The sequence below is a fragment of the Triturus cristatus genome, chromosome 6 (genome assembly GCF_964204655.1).
Source record: "Triturus cristatus chromosome 6, aTriCri1.1, whole genome shotgun sequence".
Taxonomy (NCBI): Eukaryota; Metazoa; Chordata; class Amphibia; order Caudata; family Salamandridae; genus Triturus; species Triturus cristatus.
The window spans coordinates 778201060-778222262 of record NC_140589.1 but is presented as its reverse complement, the minus strand read 5'-3'; the positions used below and the strand labels follow the sequence as shown (position 1 = coordinate 778222262).

The window sequence follows — 21203 nt, the reverse complement described above, 5'->3', positions numbered from 1 at the left end:
AACAGATCATCCCCACGTTAAGCACATTCCATTCTGACTGTAAACACATTAAAAGAAAGGGACAGAAACAGATGCACAGGAAGAACAAGGATGCACAACAGATTAGAAAAGAGTGTAGAGAGTAATAACGGAAACCAGATCACAGAATCAAAGGCCTCGTGACTAATGCAGGCATGGCTGAAACAATAGACCAGTACGGCAAGATGAGCCCTAAGCAGGGCCATCTGCCTCTGTCGTGTCATTTCCCTCATCATAAAAGACACCCTCAAAGAAACACGTGTCCTCCGTAAAAGCTTGGGAATCCCAGGGTCACAAAGCGGACAAGGTCCGTTCGCTGGCTACTTGAGGGCAAGAGACAAAATGGATGCAGCATCTAAAATGGAACCCGAGGGTTCGAATGGACATACCTAGAAATGAGACGATCCGTACGTAGTAGCGTAGCGAAAACGCACACACCCACTAAACTCGCCATTTGCGGTTCGCTGATACCAGATTCGTCCATATTCAAACACACCCAAAAAGTGTCGTTCCGATTCACACGGAACCTCAGATGCTCCTTTTGCCCTCATGTAGGCAAGCACTAATCGAGATCTGAGTCGATTTCGATATTCATCAGATCGTTCAGCTGTTGCTGGAACATCATTCTATCCATCAATGTCTCCTTGGTAACAGATGGCCGTCTTATACACGCTGTAGCACAAAGACTACATAAGGCAGGACCACACTGCACACAAAGACAACACGTGAATAGAAACGCTACAACAACCCCTACGATCATCAGAATCTTCCAACCCCAAGTGGATATCAGGCCCCAAAACCATCCTAGAAGTGTCCAATTACCCTCGTCCACGTGTATGGACTCGGAAATCTTATGCAACTTCGAGATGGCTTGGTAAACAGTTGGAGCGTTGTCAGGAATGAAAATGCAACAGCTCGAATGGATAACTTTGCACACACCACCTCTATCTGCAAGAACAACGTCGAGAACCATACGGTTCTGCAACGTCATAAGTCTATCCGCCTGAAGTTCTGCCGTTAAATTACCAAGAGCGCTCGCAGTTATGTTAGCAGTCATCTCTACCACACGGGTCAACTGTCTCCTGTTTCTACTATTAACCATAGGCCCCCAAAACGGCAAGAAACCCTTAAAGAAGTCTCCTGCTTCTTGACCAGCAGTATCCTCTTCACTAATAACGCCTCTCACAATTCTAGTCTTGTGATAGTCCGAGGCAACTGAAAAGGTCGGTGGCAAAAGATTCGCGATATAACAGGTACCCGAGAAGTCACGGGGCAACCATGTATATGCACGTTCATAACATACGAAATAGGTACCCTTGGCAGTCAGAAAGATAGGGGAAGAGAGCATCGGTAGAACATACGTATCAGTGCAAGCACTGTTCCCGAGTTGCGCTCTCGGATTTTGACCAAGACCCTTCAAGCAGAAATTACCGAGGTGGGGTACGATCCATATTGGAGACAAGCTCTTGAGCTGTCTATCACCCACTGACGTACTATACTCGGCTTCACTCAGGTCCTTATAAGCGATGCGTCAAAAACATCTCTATCTAAATCCGCAATCGCTATCACCAAAGGCTTGTGGTACGGACCAGGACCAAAGTTTGCAGAGCGTGGCTCTCGACTGGGGTAGGAATTCAGTGCACTACGGAACATAGTTTGGAATGCTCGAGCTGACCCTTGGGAGCTATAAGGAAGAACCAGATACGGAATACCCCTATCCATGGTATGTGGCATTAACCCACACACCCAACAGTTGGTAGTATTCATTACCAACTGATGCTGATGTAGGAGCTGAACAAAGGAGTTATTCATGAATTCCGCACGTCTAACCTGTTCATGTTGGGGCAGAGGATGAAAGGAATGTGGAGAAACAGTGGTGATAGAACTTGGTTTAGGAGAAAGAGTAGGTGCAATGGAAGGCAACAACAACTGTATTCTGAAATACACTCCACCCACCAATAGCAGAGACACAGTCAGAAACAACAGAAATACCTGGAACAAAAAACACTTCGTTCGTACAATTTTATGCAATTTTGATCTTTGCGCCGACATCCTTTCTACTTCCAACAGCTTAGAGAATGCCATCCTCTAAAAACCGTCCGTGACGTACTTGACGCACTTCGTTCTGAGTAGCGATTATCAATTCCCAGGAGTTCCCAGGAGTCGACAAAAAGTAACCGACCTAGTGTCAGAAACCTGCTAAACAGAAGGGAGTACCCGCACGGCCCTACGGTTAACCCGGATGATAGGTTTTCCTAAACACGCAGCTTAATACAAATCTCTTCAGCTGTGAAAAGCATACATAAAAACTCAAAAATTCAGAAAAGGATGTAATTGTTCGTAATGTTCTTGGCAACGGGAAAGGAAAAATATAAGGAAAATTTTATTAGTCTCTGTTACGTGGACGAAAAAAATATCGATCTCTTCCAGGTCGAGTCTGCTCGTCAAACAATTGTTCAGCTGGTGAAACAGTGTTCAGTCGATTGGATGACGATTCAGACCTCGAATTCTCTTCAACTGACGACTCAACGAATGTGTCCGGCTGCAATGGCAATGAATTGTCCCTCACAGGCTGAGCATCGCTAAACGGCACAAAACATAAAGGGGTCTCAGTTTCCGTTGCCGCTATACCAGTTCTCACCCAACTATCTGTTGGGGAAGGGATCGGCACCTTTTTGGTATGGCCGGCGTGTACCCAATTCTTTCTGCCTTCCAACCGAACTGCAGTCCTTGTGGCCAATAGCACTTGATAGGGTCCCACGAATCTCGGCTCCAGGTTACGTTTCCGGCCAAAATTTCGGGTAACGACCCAGTCACCCGGTTGGAGCCGATGTCCAGGACCCTCTGTCTGTGCTGGCAAAGCTTCAAAGACCTGTTGATGAATTAACCTTAGTTTAGTAGTCAGATCATGAAGGTAATCAATTAGCATTGGATACTCAAGACTGGCAAAAGCCTTAGGTCTCGGAACTCCCCAAATATTCGCAGGGCGGCCGAACACAATCTCATATGGGCTGAGCCCTACTCGAGAGTGTACAGTCGCTCTGGTTGATAGGAGAGCCAAAGGCAAGGCATCAGGCCATGATAAACCAGTCGTAGCCTGTATCTTTGCAAGTTTCAGCTTCAGGGTACCATTGTACCCTTCAACCAAACCCGCTGCCTGGGGATGATTGGCACTATGGAATTTCTGTCGAATTCCAAGGCCCTTACACACACTCTGCATCACACTTCCCACACACTCGCTTCCATTATCTGACCACACAATCCTTGGCATTCCATACCGCTGAAAGTATTCCTTCAGTAGGACTTTCGCTGTGGACAGAGCAGTATTATCCTTAAGAGGATAGGCCTCGATCCATCTGGAGAACGCACAAACCACGACTAAAACATACTTCAGATTATTGCATCTCTCCATATGGATGAAGTCCAGCTGGATAACCTCAAAGGGACAGGCAGGAGGAGCAAAATGACCAGGTGGCGTGGGGGTGCCCTTGCCAGGATTATGCATCAAACACACCATACAATTTTTAACCACCCTTTCAGCACACTTAGCAATACCATCATTCTTCCATACAGGGGACAATAACGTACATATACCTTTCGCACTAATGTGGGACAACCCATGAGCCATAGTTACGACAGCTAATACATACGCATCCGGTAACATCCGACAAATCAACCCAACATCCATGCATGTCCAACTTTCCCGTACTTTCTTTCCACTTGGTTCTTTCAGTTTCAGTGGCCTCATTCTGAATTGATTTCACACTTTCAACAGTATCTTCACACATACCAGTCTCCGTCGGCCATCTCACTGAACCCGTAACATACATTCGGGTTGCAAGATTCTTAGCCGTTTCCTTAGCAATCTCGTCTGCAAATGCATTACCACGACCAACATCATCCGTAACCTTTCGGTGCGCACTACATTTAACAATCGCTACCTGTTTAGGCAATGTAAGTGCATCCAAAAGATCATTCACGAGCTGCCCGTGTTGGATCTTCGTACCATGCGACGTCATAAATCCTCTTTCTCTCCACAATCGCCCAAAACTATGTGCAACACCGAATGCATACTGACTGTCGGTGAACACATTCACTCGTTTTCCTTTAGACAAAACACACGCCCTTGTTAGCGCAATCAATTCTGCTGCTTGCGCTGAATTCTGACTCAATCTCGCGGTTTCCACAACCGTGCTCAATGTCACTACAGCATACGCAGTTGTCACATCACCATTCGGCAACTTAAAACACGAACCATCAACATACAAAGTGCCATCAGGATCTGTCAACGGAGTGTTTTTCAGGTCTACACGACCCTTTGTTTCCTCCTCAGTTCGTAAATAACAATCATGTGGTGGTACATCATCTAGTTCCATATTAATCGGCAACAATGTCGCTGGATTCAGCACATTACAACGCTTGATCTGTATATGACTTGCCAAAAGGGTCAACTCGTACCCTGACAACCTTGCACTTGTCAGATGTTGAGTTTTTGTCCGATTCAGGAGAGTGTCAACTGCATGCGGAACCATCACTATGAGCATATTATCCATGACCAGACCTGCAGATTGTCGAATAGACACTGCAGCTGCCGCTGTCGCCCTCAAGCAACTGGGCAACGCTCTAGCTACCGGGTCTAAAGTCGAGGAAAAATACGCACATGGACGCTGCTTACCACCGAATTGTTGCGTCAGAACGCTCAACGCACAACCCTCTCTCTCGTGAACGTATAGTGTAAACGGCTTACTGTAGTCAGGAGTACCTAACACAGGGGCCGAGCACAACGCATCACGCAGTTCAGAAAAACTTTTCTGACATTCTTCCGTCCATGGCAAAGGAGTCGAAACATCCTTGCACGTGAGAGCTATCAATGGCTTCGCTAACAGTGAAAAATTTGGAATCCACTGTCTGCAGTATGACGTGATACCTAGAAAGGCACGCACATCTCTCTGAGTTGTTGGCACAGTCATTCGAGCAATTGCTGCAATTCTTTCAGGGGTCAACCTTCTACCCGCCTTTGACAATAAGTGACCTAGATAGGTCACTTCTTGACAACAATATTGTAGCTTAGAAGGTGACACTTTATGGTGTAAGTCACATAGATGCTGTAACAGTGACACTGTAGCAGTTTTGCAAATCTGTTCAGTGTCGGCAGCTACCAACAGATCATCGACGTACTGAATCAAAGCCGCACCAGCCGGCAACACAAACGCATCAAGTTGGCCCTTAAGAGCTTGGCTGTAGATCGATGGACTCTCACAGTAGCCCTGAGGTGCGCGTTTGAACCTGAAGCTGCAACCACCTAATGAGAAACCGAATAAATCTCTGCTTTCCTCAGCAATCGGAATGCTAAAGAACGCATTCTTAAGATCGATTACCGAGAACCATGATGCAGAAGCTGGAATCAGAGTCAGCAAAGCTGTAATGTCAGGCACCACGGGAAACTGTGGAACAACAATTTTATTGACCTCTCGCAAGTCAATAACAAAATGATACACAGGAGGCTGAGAGGGATCAGTTTGTTTCAAAATAGGCAACACAGGACTATTGCACACGTTACCCCGCGTTTCCTCGATAACATCTTTATCGATCAAATCGTAAATGATCGCTAAAAGTGCTCGTTCACCATCAAGAGAGATACGATACTGGGGAATCGCATGTTTGATTTCAATTGAACAACATAAGGTGGTATGTCCAACAGGCCCACGTCATTGGGACCTGTCGCCCACAAAGAATCAGGAAGAGAACTCAATTCCGGTGGGAGCTTATCAGTCGACAAATACACAGGAGAGATCACTCTCCGTCCTAGCGTAAGCTCCACTCCCGCAGGGGAGCAGTACAAAGTCGCATATAACCGCTTCAATAAATCCAGGCCCAAAAGATTCTCACCACAACCAGTAGTCAAAATCAAAGGAGCTTCTAACTCTCGAGACCCAATCGTAAGGGGCAAAGGGCTAGAAACCGGATTGCTAACGGGGGCGCCAGAGAATCCAACGAAAACATTCGTCAAGCCAGACAAAGGTGCGCCAGGGAGTTTCGAATGCATGATGGAACTTTTCGCTGCACCAGTGTCCAACAGAAAAGGCTCAACTACGCCCAATGTGGCAACTGCGACATAAGGCCCTCTCTGATCAACCGGAACTGATACTACTCCCTTTCTATGTCCATGGCTGTCCTAGTAAGTACCGTCCGCATCAACATCATGCTCGACGTAATAGTCGTCCACATGATACTGTGCAGATCTTCCAGACGAGGGATCGCGCCGATCAAAACAATTTTGCGAATCAGATGAAGTGGCAAGACGCTCGTTCTGATTCTGAGTAACACCGCGACCTCGACCACGCGATGCTTGTTGAGGACCACTGCGACCTCCTCGAGCCGAAACACCATTGTTGCCGTCACGCAGCACCGGACAATTAAACTTCAAATGACCCTCACCCCTACAATATGCACATTGATTATACCATAACACAAAGCGAGGTGTAGAGGAGTCAGTACGCAGCTGTGACCTAGAAAACTGCGATTGTGATCGATGTGACTGCTGCGAGTCATTTTGATTCGAGCGCGGGGGATACGCTTGCTGCAATAAGACCTTAGTTTTAAGATCCTTCGTTTTCTTATCTGCGCGTTCGCTTTCTTCCTTTTCCCTATTTTCATAGTATTGGGCCGTGGCTAATATCTGAGCAGTTGTAGAAACGGCCCACGAACTTTCAGAATTCTTCAACTTGATGCTCAGTTCAGGCAACAAATTTGATACAAATTTATCAACAAACAATCGCTGACATCCCTCAGAGCTCATATCCTGACCACTATGGTCAATAAATGCCTCCTCAAATCTCGTAAAGAAATCGGAGACACTCTCATCTTTCTTTTGTTTACACGCTGACAATTTGTCCCAATTCACGCGTATGGCTGGCATAAGTGTCTTCATAAGTGTAATTATCCTCTGAGGCAAATTTTCAATGAGCTGTTCAGGTTTAGCCCCACCAACTTGCTGGGCGTCAGCCGCCACAAGAGCAGCCCAATCACCGCCTAACTCAGCTGCATGATCCTCTTGACGGATTTTCGCCCAAATCGGTTGAGGTACTACATTACCAAACAACATGTCAATATCTGCAAGATTCATAACAGTAGCAGCCACTAATTGGGACAACTCCATATAATAACCTGCAGGGTTTTTACGGGAGTCGGGCAAAGTTTGCTTCACCTGCAAAACTTCCGATCGCTTCCATGGGAGGTGTATCCAAACTCTCTGAAAGTGAGGTGGAATAACAGGATTAGCATTAGGATTACCTGGCATCCATACTGGGGGAACTTCCCGCATGGGATACTGACCAGGTTGTGCCATCCACTCCGCATTTTCATCCTTAAACAATGCTCGAGGTTGTACCGCAGAGCGAAAAGATAATAGACGCTCTAGAGCATGTCGCACGTTAGCACCTACAATCGTACCAGTCGAAAATTGATTCTGAAGCTCAGTGATCTCGGACGGTACATTATCTACCGCATCATCATCCCACTCTTCTCTTAAGAATTTACACATTTCCTCATACACGAATCTTTGTGTGGGCTCATTAAACTGGGAAAACGTCTCGAAAACTATACGCGACGAATACTTCGCAGGATGCCTAATCCATTTACGCGCCATTTTCACTAACGACTCACGTTCCCTACCATCAGGAATTTGACTGCGCCTCTGAGCAACATCAGAAAGATTTGACCCAAGTACTGGTCCAAAAAACGGAGAATAGAGCGTAGCGACAGCATTAAATATTCGACTACGAACAGAAGGAGATGAAGAAGAAGGTACAGAAGCAACAGCAGTAGGAGTAAGCGAAGAAACAGTAGCCGTAGTCGGGGTAGCAGGAGTAATGGTAACGAGAGGCTGGTGAGGTACCGGTAAAGGAGCAGTAGGGAAAGGAGCCGGTAAAGGAGGATGGACAATCTGTGGCACAAGGGGATTCGGAAGAACAGGAGGAACGGCGGGCTGACCAGCAGCCGCCAGAACAACGGGTTGAGGAACAGGAGGAATCACCGGACCCACAATATCTGGAGCATAGGGAGGTGGTGATTTCAAGAGATAAGATAATAGGGGATCCTCTATCACCTCCTCTCCTGAATTATCAGAACTAAACGGCAATGCCGGATAACATCTATCCACCGCCATATGATGAAGTCTAGCACTAACTTCCTGCTCCTTCTCATCTTTGTCCCGCTGATACTGTTCCGCATTTTGCATCACCGTAATGACACCTTCTCTCTTATTTTTCTTACTCTGTTTGATTTCTTTCTGCTTGGCCTCTTTGCGCCATAATCGAAAGGAATCAAACATGGCCGGCCTAGCCTTCTTTTTAAACAATTTAGCCTCAAGATTATCTAGGATTGCAGTTTCGAAACTACCATGTGATGGCCAACTAAGAACACCATCATTTTTAGTGTAACAAATCCAATATTCATTATATACAATAGGACCCACGCCGTGGCGACTATAGAGCTCATAAATTGGAGTTCCAACCGGAGGTATCGGGCATGAATCCTCTAGCCGGGAATCCGTGCTGCAACATTTAAGGAAACCAAACAAAGTACTACGGCCAGGCATCGTGCCCACTAACCGAGTTTACAAACTTCAAGGGCTATCGAATGACGATGTCCTCGCAAAAAATGCAAGACCCTCGGTTTTTGGCAATTGCAATCGTCAAATAAAACCCAACAACTAAGAACCAACAACTAAGAACCACAAATGCAATGGAACCATGCAAATAACAAAGTAACCCGGGAGCGACCCACAAATACCTAACTGAAAGAGCAATGGCGTCACCAGGAAGGCCCGTCTATCGTCTCGCCGTACAAAGGACTACGCCAGGCGCCAAAACAGGTCGACAGTCAGGGCATCCGTCCGTTGCAGCCGTCAGGAGGCGGGAATCTTCGCGGGAAAAGTCTTCGGGCCACTTATTTCGACAACTGGATCGATGAAGCGGGGTGCACCTTCCCTCGGAGATTTCACACGAAGTTCCTCACGATCGTCGGGCTTTGGACCGGTACCGCTGATGTCGCCCTGCATTGGGCGCCAACTGAAGGACTGGGCTATTCTAAGGCCCAGCGGTGCCAGGGGACAACACCTGAAACCTTCGTGGGTTACCTGTTCCGGCGTACATAACACAGAGACTCGGGACACTCCCGGCGGCGTCAAAGATCAGCGTTTATTTACTGCAGGGATACAGAAGTCACAAGAAGTACACAACGTGTAGGTTCTGGGAGACTGCTTCAAATTGCACAAGTGGATCGCTCTTTTTATACATATTTTGGCCATAGAACAACATGGCAAACAAAGTTTGCAATTCAGTTCCCACAGTAAACTTCAAAAGGGTCGCATTCATGTTTCAGAAACCCGGAACATAATTACAGCTATATTGCCGGTTCCCAACTGTAAAAACAGATCATCCCCACGTTAAGCACATTCCATTCTGACTGTAAACACATGAAAAGAAAGGGACAGAAACAGATGCACAGGAAGAACAAGGATGCACAACAGATTAGAAAAGAGTGTAGAGAGTAATAACGGAAACCAGATCGCAGAATCAAAGGCCTCGTGACTAATGCAGGCATGGCTGAAACAATAGACCAGTACGGCAAGATGAGCCCTAAGCGGGGCCATCTGCCTCTGTCGTGTCATTTCCCTCATCATAAAAGACACCCTCAAAGAAACACGTGTCCTCCGTAAAAGCTTGGGAATCCCAGGGTCACAAAGCGGACAAGGTCCGTTCGCTGGCTACTTGAGGGCAAGAGACAAAATGGATGCCGCATCTAAAATGGAACCCGAGGGTTCGAATGGACACACCTAGAAATGAGACGATCCGTACGTAGTAGCGTAGCGAAAACGCACACACCCACTAAACTCGCCATTTGCGGTTCGCTGATACCAGATTCGTCCATATTCAAACACACCCAAAAAGTGTCGTTCCGATTCACACGGAACCTCAGACGCTCCTTTTGCCCTCATGTAGGCAAGCACTAATCGAGATCGGAGTCGATTTCGATATTCATCAGATCGTTCAGCTGTTGCTGGAACATCATTCTATCCATCAATGTCTCCTTGGTAACAGATGGCCGTCTTATACACGCTGTAGCACAAAGACTACATAAGGCAGGACCACACTGCACACAAAGACAACACGTGAATAGAAACGCTACAACAACCCCTACGATCATCAGAATCTTCCAACCCCAAGTGGATATCAGGCCCCAAAACCATCCTAGAAGTGCCCAATTACCCTTGTCCACGTGTATGGACTCGGAAATCTTATGCAACTTCGAGATGGCTTGGTAAACAGTTGGAGCGTTGTCAGGAATGAAAATGCAACAGCTCGAATGGATAACTTTGCACACACCACCTCTATCTGCAAGAACAACGTCGAGAACCATACGGTTCTGCAACGTCATAAGTCTATCCGCCTGAAGTTCTGCCGTTAAATTACCAAGAGCGCTCGCAGTTATGTTAGCAGTCATCTCTACCACACGGGTCAACTGTCTCAGGTTTCTACTATTAACCATAGGCCCCCAAAACGGCAAGAAACCCTTAAAGAAGTCTCCTGCTTCTTGACCAGCAGTATCCTCTTCACTAATAACGCCTCTCACAATTCTAGTCTTGTGATAGTCCGAGGCAACTGAAAAGGTCGGTGGCAAAAGATTCGCGATATAACAGGTACCCGAGAAGTCACGGGGCAACCATGTATATGCACGTTCATAACATACGAAATAGGTACCCTTGGCAGTCAGAAAGACAGGGGAAGAGAGCATCGGTAGAACATACGTATCAGTGCAAGCACTGTTCCCGAGTTGCGCTCTCGGATTTCGACCAAGACCCTTCAAGCAGAAATTACCGAGGTGGGGTACGATCCATATTGGAGACGAGCTCTTGAGATGTCTATCACACACTGACGTACTATACTCGGCTTCACTCAGGTCCTTATAGGCTTGCACCTCTTCATCTGGAATAAGCGATGCGTCAAAAACATCTCTATCTAAATCCGCAATCGCTATCACCAAAGGCTTGTGGTACGGACCAGGACCAAAGTTTGCAGAGCGTGGCTCTCGACTGGGGTAGGAATTCAGCGCACTACGGAACATAGTTTGGAATGCTCGAGTTGACCCTTGGGAGCTATAAGGAAGAACCAGATACGGAATACCCCTATCCATGGTATGTGGCATTAACCCACACACCCAACAGTTGGTAGTATTCATTACCAACTGATGCTGATGTAGGAGCTGAACAAAGGAGTTATTCATGAATTCCGCACGTCTAACCTGTTCATGTTGGGGCAGAGGATGAAAGGAATGTGGAGAAACAGTGGTGATAGAACTTGGTTTAGGAGAAAGAGTAGGTGCAATGGAAGGCAACAACAACTGTATTCCGAAATACACTCCACCCACCAATAGCAGAGACACAGTCAGAAACAACAGAAACACCTGGAACAAAAAACACTTCGTTCGTACAATTTTATGCAATTTTGATCTTTGCGCCGACATCCTTTCTACTTCCAACAGCTTAGAGAATGCCATCCTCTAAAAACCGTCCGTGACGTACTTGACGCACTTCGTTCTGAGTAGCGATTATCAATTCCCAGGAGTTCCCAGGAGTCGACAAAAAGTAACCGACCTAGTGTCAGAAACCTGCTAAACAGAAGGGAGTACCCGCACGGCCCCACGTTGGGCGCCAACTGAAGGACTGGGCTATTCTAAGGCCCAGCGGTGCCAGGGGACAACACCTGAAACCTTCGTGGGTTACCTGTTCCGGCGTACAAAACACAGAGACTCGGGACACTTCCGGCGGCGTCAAAGATCAGCGTTTATTTACTGCAGGGATACAGAAGTCACAAGAAGTACACAATGTGTAGGTTCTGGGAGACTGCTTCAAATTGCACAAGTGGATCGCTCTTTTTATACATATTTTGGCCATAGAACAACATAGCAAACAAAGGTTGCAATTCAGTTCCCACAGTAAACTTCAAAAGGGTCGCATTCATGTTTCAGAAACCCGGAACATAATTACAGCTATATTGCCGGTTCCCAACTGTAAAAACAGATCATCCCCACGTTAAGCACATTCCATTCTGACTGTAAACACATTAAAAGAAAGGGACAGAAACAGATGCACAGGAAGAACAAGGATGCACAACAGATTAGAAAAGAGAGTAGAGAGTAATAACGGAAACCAGATCGCAGAATCAAAGGCCTCGTGACTAATGCAGGCATGGCTGAAACAATAGACCAGTACGGCAAGATGAGCCCTAAGCGGGGCCATCTGCCTCTGTCGTGTCATTTCCCTCATCATAAAAGACACCCTCAAAGAAACACGTGTCCTCCGTAAAAGCTTGGGAATCCCAGGGTCACAAAGCGGACAAGGTCCGTTCGCTGGCTACTTGAGGGCAAGAGACAAAATGGATGCCGCATCTAAAATGGAACCCGAGGGTTCGAATGGACATACCTAGAAATGAGACGATCCGTACGTAGTAGCGTAGCGAAAACGCACACACCCACTAAACTCGCCATTTGCGGTTCGCTGATACCAGATTCGTCCATATTCAAACACACCCAAAAAGTGTCGTTCCGATTCACACGGAACCTCACCACCCCATCCCTGGACCCTTGCAAGTGGGCCTGAATTTGCTCTGCCAGCCCAGCTGTAGTCCCTGCAGATCTGAAGCAGTATGACACATTGTCCCACAGCTCCGCGGAACTGCTGCTGTGTGACGCATCTCGCCCCAGAACCTCACATTGCAGTAACGCAGATCCTTGGAACCAACACTGCTGACGCAGACCCCTGCATCAAAGCATCGCAGCTTCTCAGAACTACTGCTGCATGATGTATCTCGACGCCGGACTTCACATCACAGCCACACAGCTCATCAGAATGGTGCTACATGATGCATCCTAACACAGGACCTCACATCACAGCCCCTCAGAACTGCTGCTTTGTGGCATCCTGTGCATAGAACTCCGGGTAGCTCTGCAACCCAGAATGAAGGTACCTTGTTCAGCGGGCCAAACCTGCTCCCTATACCCAGGCCAGATAACCACAGTCAGTGCTTTGTGCTTCTAAGAACTGTTTCACCTAAATCTTTTAAATTGCATCTCTCTAGTTCTACTAAATAGATTTTTGTTGTTTTGGTGTCAAATAATTTAGTGAATTTTACTCTATTATTCTAAACTGGTGTGGGATTTTTCTAGTGCTATGTTTTCACTTTATTACCATTTGAAGTGCTGCATAAATACTTTACTCTTTGCCTCAATGTTAAGTATAACTGCTTTAGTGCCAAGCTACCAGAGTGTTAAGCACAGGCTAATTTGGAGTTTGCTTGTGTTTCACCCTGACAAGAACTGTGGTTGCTGCTTGAGTAGGGTCTCATCCCTCTCAGCCAGTAACCCAATTCCCTACAGTGAATTGTAGGTTTTAGAAGCCAGGCACCTCTGGCCAATCCTAGGGTGCCACGTCACCATTCCACTTTTGTTCCAATCCTCCTGCACAGTATGCTGGGACAGTCCAAGATTGTGCTGCCAGATGTCACTGGTCACACCTTCTCTGTGAGCTTAGCTCTGCCCTCACTGATATGACTGCCATGGCCTTATCCCACTAAAACTGCAAAGAGTTTAACCTGTATCAGCTTCAGTTTTCTGGGCTTTCCTCCTTTTTTTCACTATTCACTGGAACGCAATAATACCACTTAATAAATGATTGTCCAGTTTGTGACTTTGCGTCAGAAAAAGGGAAAGTACATTTCTTACACACACTACAAAATACTAAGCATTAATTGACAAATACATACATAAGATAGATTTAAATTACCTTAGATGACGTTATGTAATATTACTTGGCCCCATAGGGTCATAAGCCACAAAATCACAATGCTCCTCCACCTATACCAAACAACACATCAAAATATAAAGGGGTATTGGTTTATATGGAACAGGCCTATTTTCTTTGTTAAGGGTCATCACATTAATAGACAAAGAATTCATGTGTTAAAAAGATCCAGCAAAATTAATAATAACAGGTGCAAATGTAATAAATATTATCCATAAAGTATTTCAACATTGCTCAGGAATCTTTGTCAACATAAATAATTTAAAAAACATTCAGTATTAACATACCATGTGTCTGCATCATTTGTATACACATTCAAGCCAAATGAAATGCAAATCTAGAGCCAGCACCTAAAGAGTGTTGCAATCCCAGCACTCCCAGCTGTAAAACAAAAGCCCCAACCTTAGGAGTACTTTAAATATGATGAAAAACTTTGTGAGAGAAACTGCTGCATCTCCCCCTATAAATGTGTTAAACATTGATGATGCCCTTGTCACCCTGAGGCCTCCACGAGGCAAGGGCAATATGTAAATGAGCCTCTTCTGAGGCATTATGTGGCAATTTAGTCGGAAGAACAGTGAATATTGTACTACTGGCTGTCCAGCTAGTCAAGAGAATCGCTTACCTTTTATTTCATTTTTGTTTCGAGGGTGCCTGTTCCCAGCTGGGCACCCTTACATGCTTCCACTTCAGGGGCAGCAATAGAGCCCATCCCCGCTGTCCCTGCCAGCTCCCTGCCCAGCCTGCATCTATCTCTGCCAGCTTGGGAGTCATCAACTGAGTTCTCCTCTGCCTGCTCCATGCGGACAGGGTGCTTTTTGCTCGGTAGCTGCCCGGCTCTCCCCATTCACAGGCAGCACAAGCGAGGCTGTCGCCACTGGGGACCTGGAGATGGGGTCATGGGCCTCTTTCCCTTTGTGATGTGGTCTCCTACCTAAAGTTGGCTTTCTCGAGGCAGCAAGATGGTGTACCACCTCTTCCACTTCTATTGGAGGGGAGGTGCTCCCTCTCAGCTTGCTTCAAGGGCTGGAGATGGGGCCCCAGGCCCCTTGGTACATGAATCGGCCAGGGAAATGAGGCCCCATGCTGCATAGAGCTCTGGAGAGGTTGCCCCATGCATGTCCCCTACCGAGCTAATTAAAAAGTTATACGCTTGCAATGACCCCTGTGCCTTGGCATTCCCTAGCCAATGTCTCCATGTTAAATCAAACGCATTAACTACAAAGTTCCTATTTACGGGTGGGCATCCACAAAAAAACATTCTTAACTCATTTTTTAATCTTTTTAAAACAATCCTCTAGCACTCAATAACGTGCGTTTTGACGGACATACCAGAACTCCAGTACGGTATGGTAGCAAGGTGAAATGTGGCATGCAGATGCCCCACCTAAGATAAAAGAATTCAAAAAAAGATATGAACTTGCAAATGTGCATGAAAAGTATACAGGGGTGAGTGCTCCCGAAAATATTTTTTAAAAGATATGGAGTTCAAGGAAAGAAACAGAGAGGTGGTATATATACACTACTTTATAACCGAAAGGATATGGTGCCAGCGAAAGATAAGGGAACAAGATTTCTCTTGTTCTGTAACCTCATATTCACCTCGCAACAGAGAGTCAGAATGACCGCTTCTGAACCAATACAGCATTTTTACAATAGATAAACAGCAACTATGCAAATGTTCGCTACTTGTAATAATGAAAGCCAATAAAAATATTTTAAAATAGAATATATGGGAATATGTTTGAAGAAATACAAAAAACTCAGTAACTTCTTCTTACCAGACTTTGGATAAGTGATTAAATATACATCAGTGTCCCTTACTGGAAAGTGCTCAAGGGAATCTATATATTCAGGTGTGGCCAACCTTTCTGCGAAAAGAATTCCCTTATGCATAAATAGTCGGCCAACAGCACCGCTGTATGATGCCTCATCCATTATTGAAGGAGCTGCAATAGAAAAGCAAAAGATATGTTAAAGAAGACCAAATAAATGTAATTCTATGGAAATGTTAAAAGAGCACACTTTTGAACAGGTTTCAAAGTCTATCTCACCATCAAAGGATGATCCTAAAGAAAAGGCTCTCAAGAAACTAAGGACTTAACTTACAGTTTGGGGGAAGGGTTACTCCATCACAAATGCAACAGATATCCCAGCTGCCATATTTCAAGCGCATTGCATCCTATGGCACTTGTAATAAAGTGGACAGGATATCCATCCCATTGTGATGTAGTAACCCATCTGTCAAAATCTGAATCAGGCCCTAAGCTTTGTAAGCACTGGGTAAAGAAGCATTCTAACCTATGGATAAAGATGTGCAGAAGTTCACTTGTTCACCTTTATGATACAGTTTATGTTATGCAAATTGTAATTAGTTTCCCTGCTCAGAAATGAATTTTCTTCTGTCCTCTATGTTGAACCTATCCTAACCATTAATGTCCAGAACTCTTATTTTTTTCTCTGCCTGAGGCCTTTTCCATCTTCTTTTTAAAAAATCAAAAAACACTTTTTTCACAGGTCTGATTTGTCATAATGAGCAATCGTGACAGTGGCTATGCCAAGGGCACTATCATCACCACAGAGGTGATATGTTGAAAATATCGCTGATGGTAAACTGGTGACCATTTTGTAATGAGGCATTTGCAGAAAAAGCATGAGAAATGTGCTCCACAAGGCTGCATTAACACTGCCAGAGATAAACATGTAAAGAACAGTAAAAAACACAACATCTCTGCTAGAAATCATATTACCCCAAGTATTTGGCATCATAGGTTCGAGTCTCGGCGACAGCTCAACATCCTGTGATTCTGGACAAATCACTAAGGGGCTGATTACAAATTTGGTGATCCGACATAAACGAGACGAGATAAGAAATCAGATTCAGAATTTCTTGCTCACGGGGCATACTCAATCCTAAAATTCAAACCTTGTAGGCTCAATACCCATTTGCTAATTCTAGATGTGTTTTTTACAATATCTTGCTAAGGCTTCTTTTTTGACAGCTGAATTTAATTCTGCATCTTAAAAGTTCTTAACGCAAAAGAAACTATTCTTTATTTGCCTTCTATTATCTGTGAAGGAGAAGCTCCTAGTCCTTTATTACTACCATCTGTAGTAAGTATAGTGTCAAGCTTACCATCCAAATTTCCTATGCCTGGAACAGGAGTAATGGCCTCTTTGATCTTATTAAAAGTGATTGTATGTTCAGAATCCCATTCCAATGGTGCTCCTTTTTTAAGTAACAGCTTGATAGGTTGGACCAAATCAGGGAAATTTGTTATACATTTCGACATGTACTCTGACCTAAAATAATTTTACTTCAATCTTTATTCGTTGGAGTAGGGGCTTTCATGACAGATTCCATTAAATCCAATTTTGATTTATTACCTTCACTAGACAGAATGTGACCAAGAAAATCAACTAATGCTACTCATATCTTGCCTTTCTGTTTCTTGTAAAACCTGCATTTTTGAGTTGAGATAAAACCACTCTCTAATTGTGATTGTGTTCTTCTTTATTGACCACAATGTCATCTTAGACACACATAATTGTATCCACCCCCTCTAATACGTGCTGCATAATTCTTTGGAATGTCGAAACTGCTGAAGGCAGCCCGAAATAGCATTCTCAAGAATGTGTACATTCCAAAAGGGATAGTAAAAGCGGTCAGTATCTGTGATTCGGGGTGGAGCGTCAACTGATGGCATGCTGAGGACAAATCCAAAACTGTGAAGTATTTGGCATCATGTATAACATTCAGCATCTGTCCACCCATATGTCTGAATTCAAACTTCTTAAATCAACACAAAGGCGTATGCTTTTCTTTCTTTTTTTAGAAGTTATTTAGAGGTTATTACAATGGGAGCCTACCATTCTGAATTCTAAGACACCTTGTTACTCTAGTCTCTATAATTCCTCTTTTTAGGGTTCTCTCATCAGAATAGGAATTGATCTGGTTTCTTGTGGTATCCTATCAGATTGTATTTTATGGAAGTAGTTATTTAATATTCCCAACTTATTAGTGAACACCTCCAGAAAATCTTCACAGATGTCTATTCCTACTAGTGACCTGTTTACCGTCAAGACTTGTTCTTCAGTATTACGATCTAAAGTTATGCCTAGCTCTCTTTGGTGTTTTCATCCAAGCCAATTACATCCTTGCTTGGTGATATAAATGTTTCCCATTGTGCGTCTATTCTTAAATAAAATACACATTCTTATCATTCCTTCAAATGGAATAGGATACATTTTATACCCTCCCTGGATGCACATCAGGGCTCTCTGGGATTTATTTGTGTCCTAGGAACAATTCATGAAAGGTTTGGCTATCAATCAATGTACATGGTGAAAATGAATCTGCATACACATTTAGTTTCTTCCTATCTATTGGGCTATCACATGAGACATACTTCACCTTTTCACCATTCTCTTGATGGTGAACCTGAAAGGTTAGTTGAATTTTCTCTTAAGTCACAATCTTTTGTATTTATCACAGGTACATTTTTCTCTTATAATTTGCACAATTTGGCAACATTGCCAGTTTGATTGCATATCCTACACTTTACAGCCCTTTTATGACATTTTGAGTTGTCTGCCAAATAATTTGCATTCCTACTTTGGTAACATTTCAGTGTATCACTCTTGTTTTTAAACTTAGCATTTCTATCCTCATGAAGTTTACAAACTTTATCATCATTAGTGAGGACATTTATCTCTTTATCATCTTTGTAACTCTTTAGACAATGTAATTTCTTTGACACAAATAGCAGTATGTTCTATACTTTTGGCTATATAGCCTCAGTAAGATCAGGGTTTTGGGTCAATAGTTTTTCCTGAACTTTATGATCATTGGTGTAGTGAACCAGTTGGTCTTTAATCAAGGAGTCAGTAAGAAGACCAACATTACAAGTTGCAGACTAACCTCTTAAAACAGACATGTATGTGGTTATTTTTCTTTTTTACCTTATACTCTGTTAAATAATGTATGCCTATCAAGTACACACACGGAGATGATGGACGGAGCACTGAAACTTTTCAGACACTTACCCCCAGTCACAGATATGGGTTGAATCCATCATCGTATTTAACACACTTTGCCCCCCAGTTCAGACCCAGTCATTTGCAAATCAGTCTTGATCCTGTTCCTCATCGGTACAGTCCAGCCAGAACTGCCAAGCCAGGTCTTCCCTGGACCAGACACAAGCATCCTGGGACCGGTTTCAGGATAACACCCCTCATCAGCCAGGCTAGCTTGAATCCAGTGGCAAAGTGAGCAAGGGACCCACACCTGGGTATACCTTGCCAACTTAGGGCAAACAAAGCAAACACAAGGAGATGATGGATGAAGCACTGACACATTTCAGACCCTAAGGTTTATGAGTGGTAAATATATATACCAAGCTGTACTGGTGAATCAGTAGGTGTATGAGTGCCTGTATGGATGACTCAGTGGGAGCATGACTGACAGTATAAGTGAGTGATTGGGTGTCTCAGCAAATTTATAGGTGAGTGAGTAGGTTGCGTGAATGTCTGTATCAGTCTGTCAGTTGGTATCTAAGTGACTGAATGGATTGGTGAGTGGGTATGTGAGTAGCTGTATGGGTGATTGATTGGTTATCAGAGTACCTCTATGTTGTATGAGTGCCTGTGTGGGTGGGTGAGGGTGTGTGTGTGACTGCCTGCATGGATGAGTGAGTGTGTGAGTCAATTGCTGTATGGGTTAGTGAGTACATGTGTGAGGGTCTGTATGGGTGACTGAGTATGTGTATGGCTGTATCAGTGAGTCAATGGATGTGTCAATGGTATGTGGGTGAGTAACTGCATATGTGAAAGGTAGCATAGCTGAGTGTTGGAATATATGATTGACTGTGTGTGTGAGCGAGAGATTGTGGAAGTAGCTGTATGTGTGAGTGAGTGGGTATGTGTATAACTTCTATAGGTGAGTAAGTGGCTGTGTGATTAACATTATGAGAGATCGAGTAGGTGTGTGAGTAGCTCTATGGGTGACTGACAGTGTGTGAGCAGCTGTATGGGTGTATGAGTGGATATATCAGTGGCTGTATTTGTGAGTAAGATGGTGTGTGAGTGGCTATATGGGTGACTGAGGGGATGTGTGTGTAGACCTATGAATTAGTGAGTAGGTGTGTAAGTACTGGTATGTGGGTGTGTCAATGGCTTTGAAGTTGGAATGGGTGTGTAAAAGGTTCTATTGGGGTGTGAGAGGGTGCCTCAGAGATGCTGTGGATGATGTCATCAGTGATGTTATTTGAGATGTCATCAGTGATGTCACTGCCCATGTCATGAGTGATGTAATATGTGAGGTCATATGCAGTGCATTGCATGGACTTGAGTTAGAGTTAGCTCAGCTAACTAGAACTCTTCAATTTTTGGGGTTTTGTACAAGGGAAACCTAAACTTGACTATACCGTCTCTGTAACCGTTGTTTGTTTTCAGTGAATTTTTCAAGGTTTTTTAAATGCCGATTCCTAACTATAATGTCCCTCTGACCTTTAGTTTTTCAGTGAATTTCTAAGGTTATTTAAATGCTAATTTCTAACTATAATGTCCCTGTAACCTTTGAATTTTTCACTGAAGTTCTATGGTTTTTTAACTAGTAGTTGTGTTTGCAGGGTGGTGGAGAAAGAGGGCTGGACCTCTAACCAGTTCTTAGGAATCCTGCAGTGTAGGACTTACAGGAGGTACCAGGAGGGCTTCTTAGCCCCCACAGAACCTTAGGAGTAAAGTGGACTTCATCCCCAACCAGTAGTGCACCACAAGCCGCGTTTGCAGAGTGGTAGCAAAAGGGGGCGTGGCTTCCGAAGACCTCTTGTCAATCCTGCTGAGTGGGTCTTACTAGAGATAACAAGAGGGATAATTGCCCCCAAGGTCCTCCTTCGGGGACAACTACCTCCAGTAAGTCCCACACAGCAGGACTGCTGTGACCTGGTAGGAGGCCACACCCCCTTTCTCTACTACTCTGGAAATGCACCTCCTGGCTCAATACTAGTAGGGGGATGAAGTTTTCTTGGCTCTTGAGGGTCCTTGGGGGCCAACTACCCCTCTTGGTACCTCCAGCAAGTCCCACACAGTGGCTTTGCTGAGATGTTTTCGGTGGCCATGCCCCCTTTCTCTACCACTCTGCAAAAGTGTCTCCTGGTGCACCACTGGTTGTGGGATGAAGGGCCCCAGCTCTTGAAGGTCCTTGGGGACCAACTGGCCCTCCTTTTACCTCAAGTAAGAGCCACACAGCTGGATTGTTGAGAGGTCCTCAGAGGCCACGCACCCTTTCTCCACCACTCTTCAAACGCACCTCCTGGCACACTGC

The 21203-nt window shown here is 44.7% G+C and overlaps 1 protein-coding gene across 3 annotated transcripts in view; it reads right to left on the bottom strand.

Moving 5' to 3' along the window:
- LOC146817864 (amine sulfotransferase-like) overlaps nt 1-21203 on the bottom strand; it is a 278102-nt gene that overhangs the window by 215737 nt on the left and 41162 nt on the right. For all 3 annotated transcript variants that reach the window (XM_085611343.1, XM_085611345.1, XM_085611344.1), the window contains exon 2: nt 15661-15828. In XM_085611343.1, the coding sequence (XP_085467469.1) occupies nt 15661-15817 (157 nt within the window). In that variant the 5' untranslated portion in view covers nt 15818-15828. The remainder of the gene's footprint in view (nt 1-15660; nt 15829-21203) is intronic.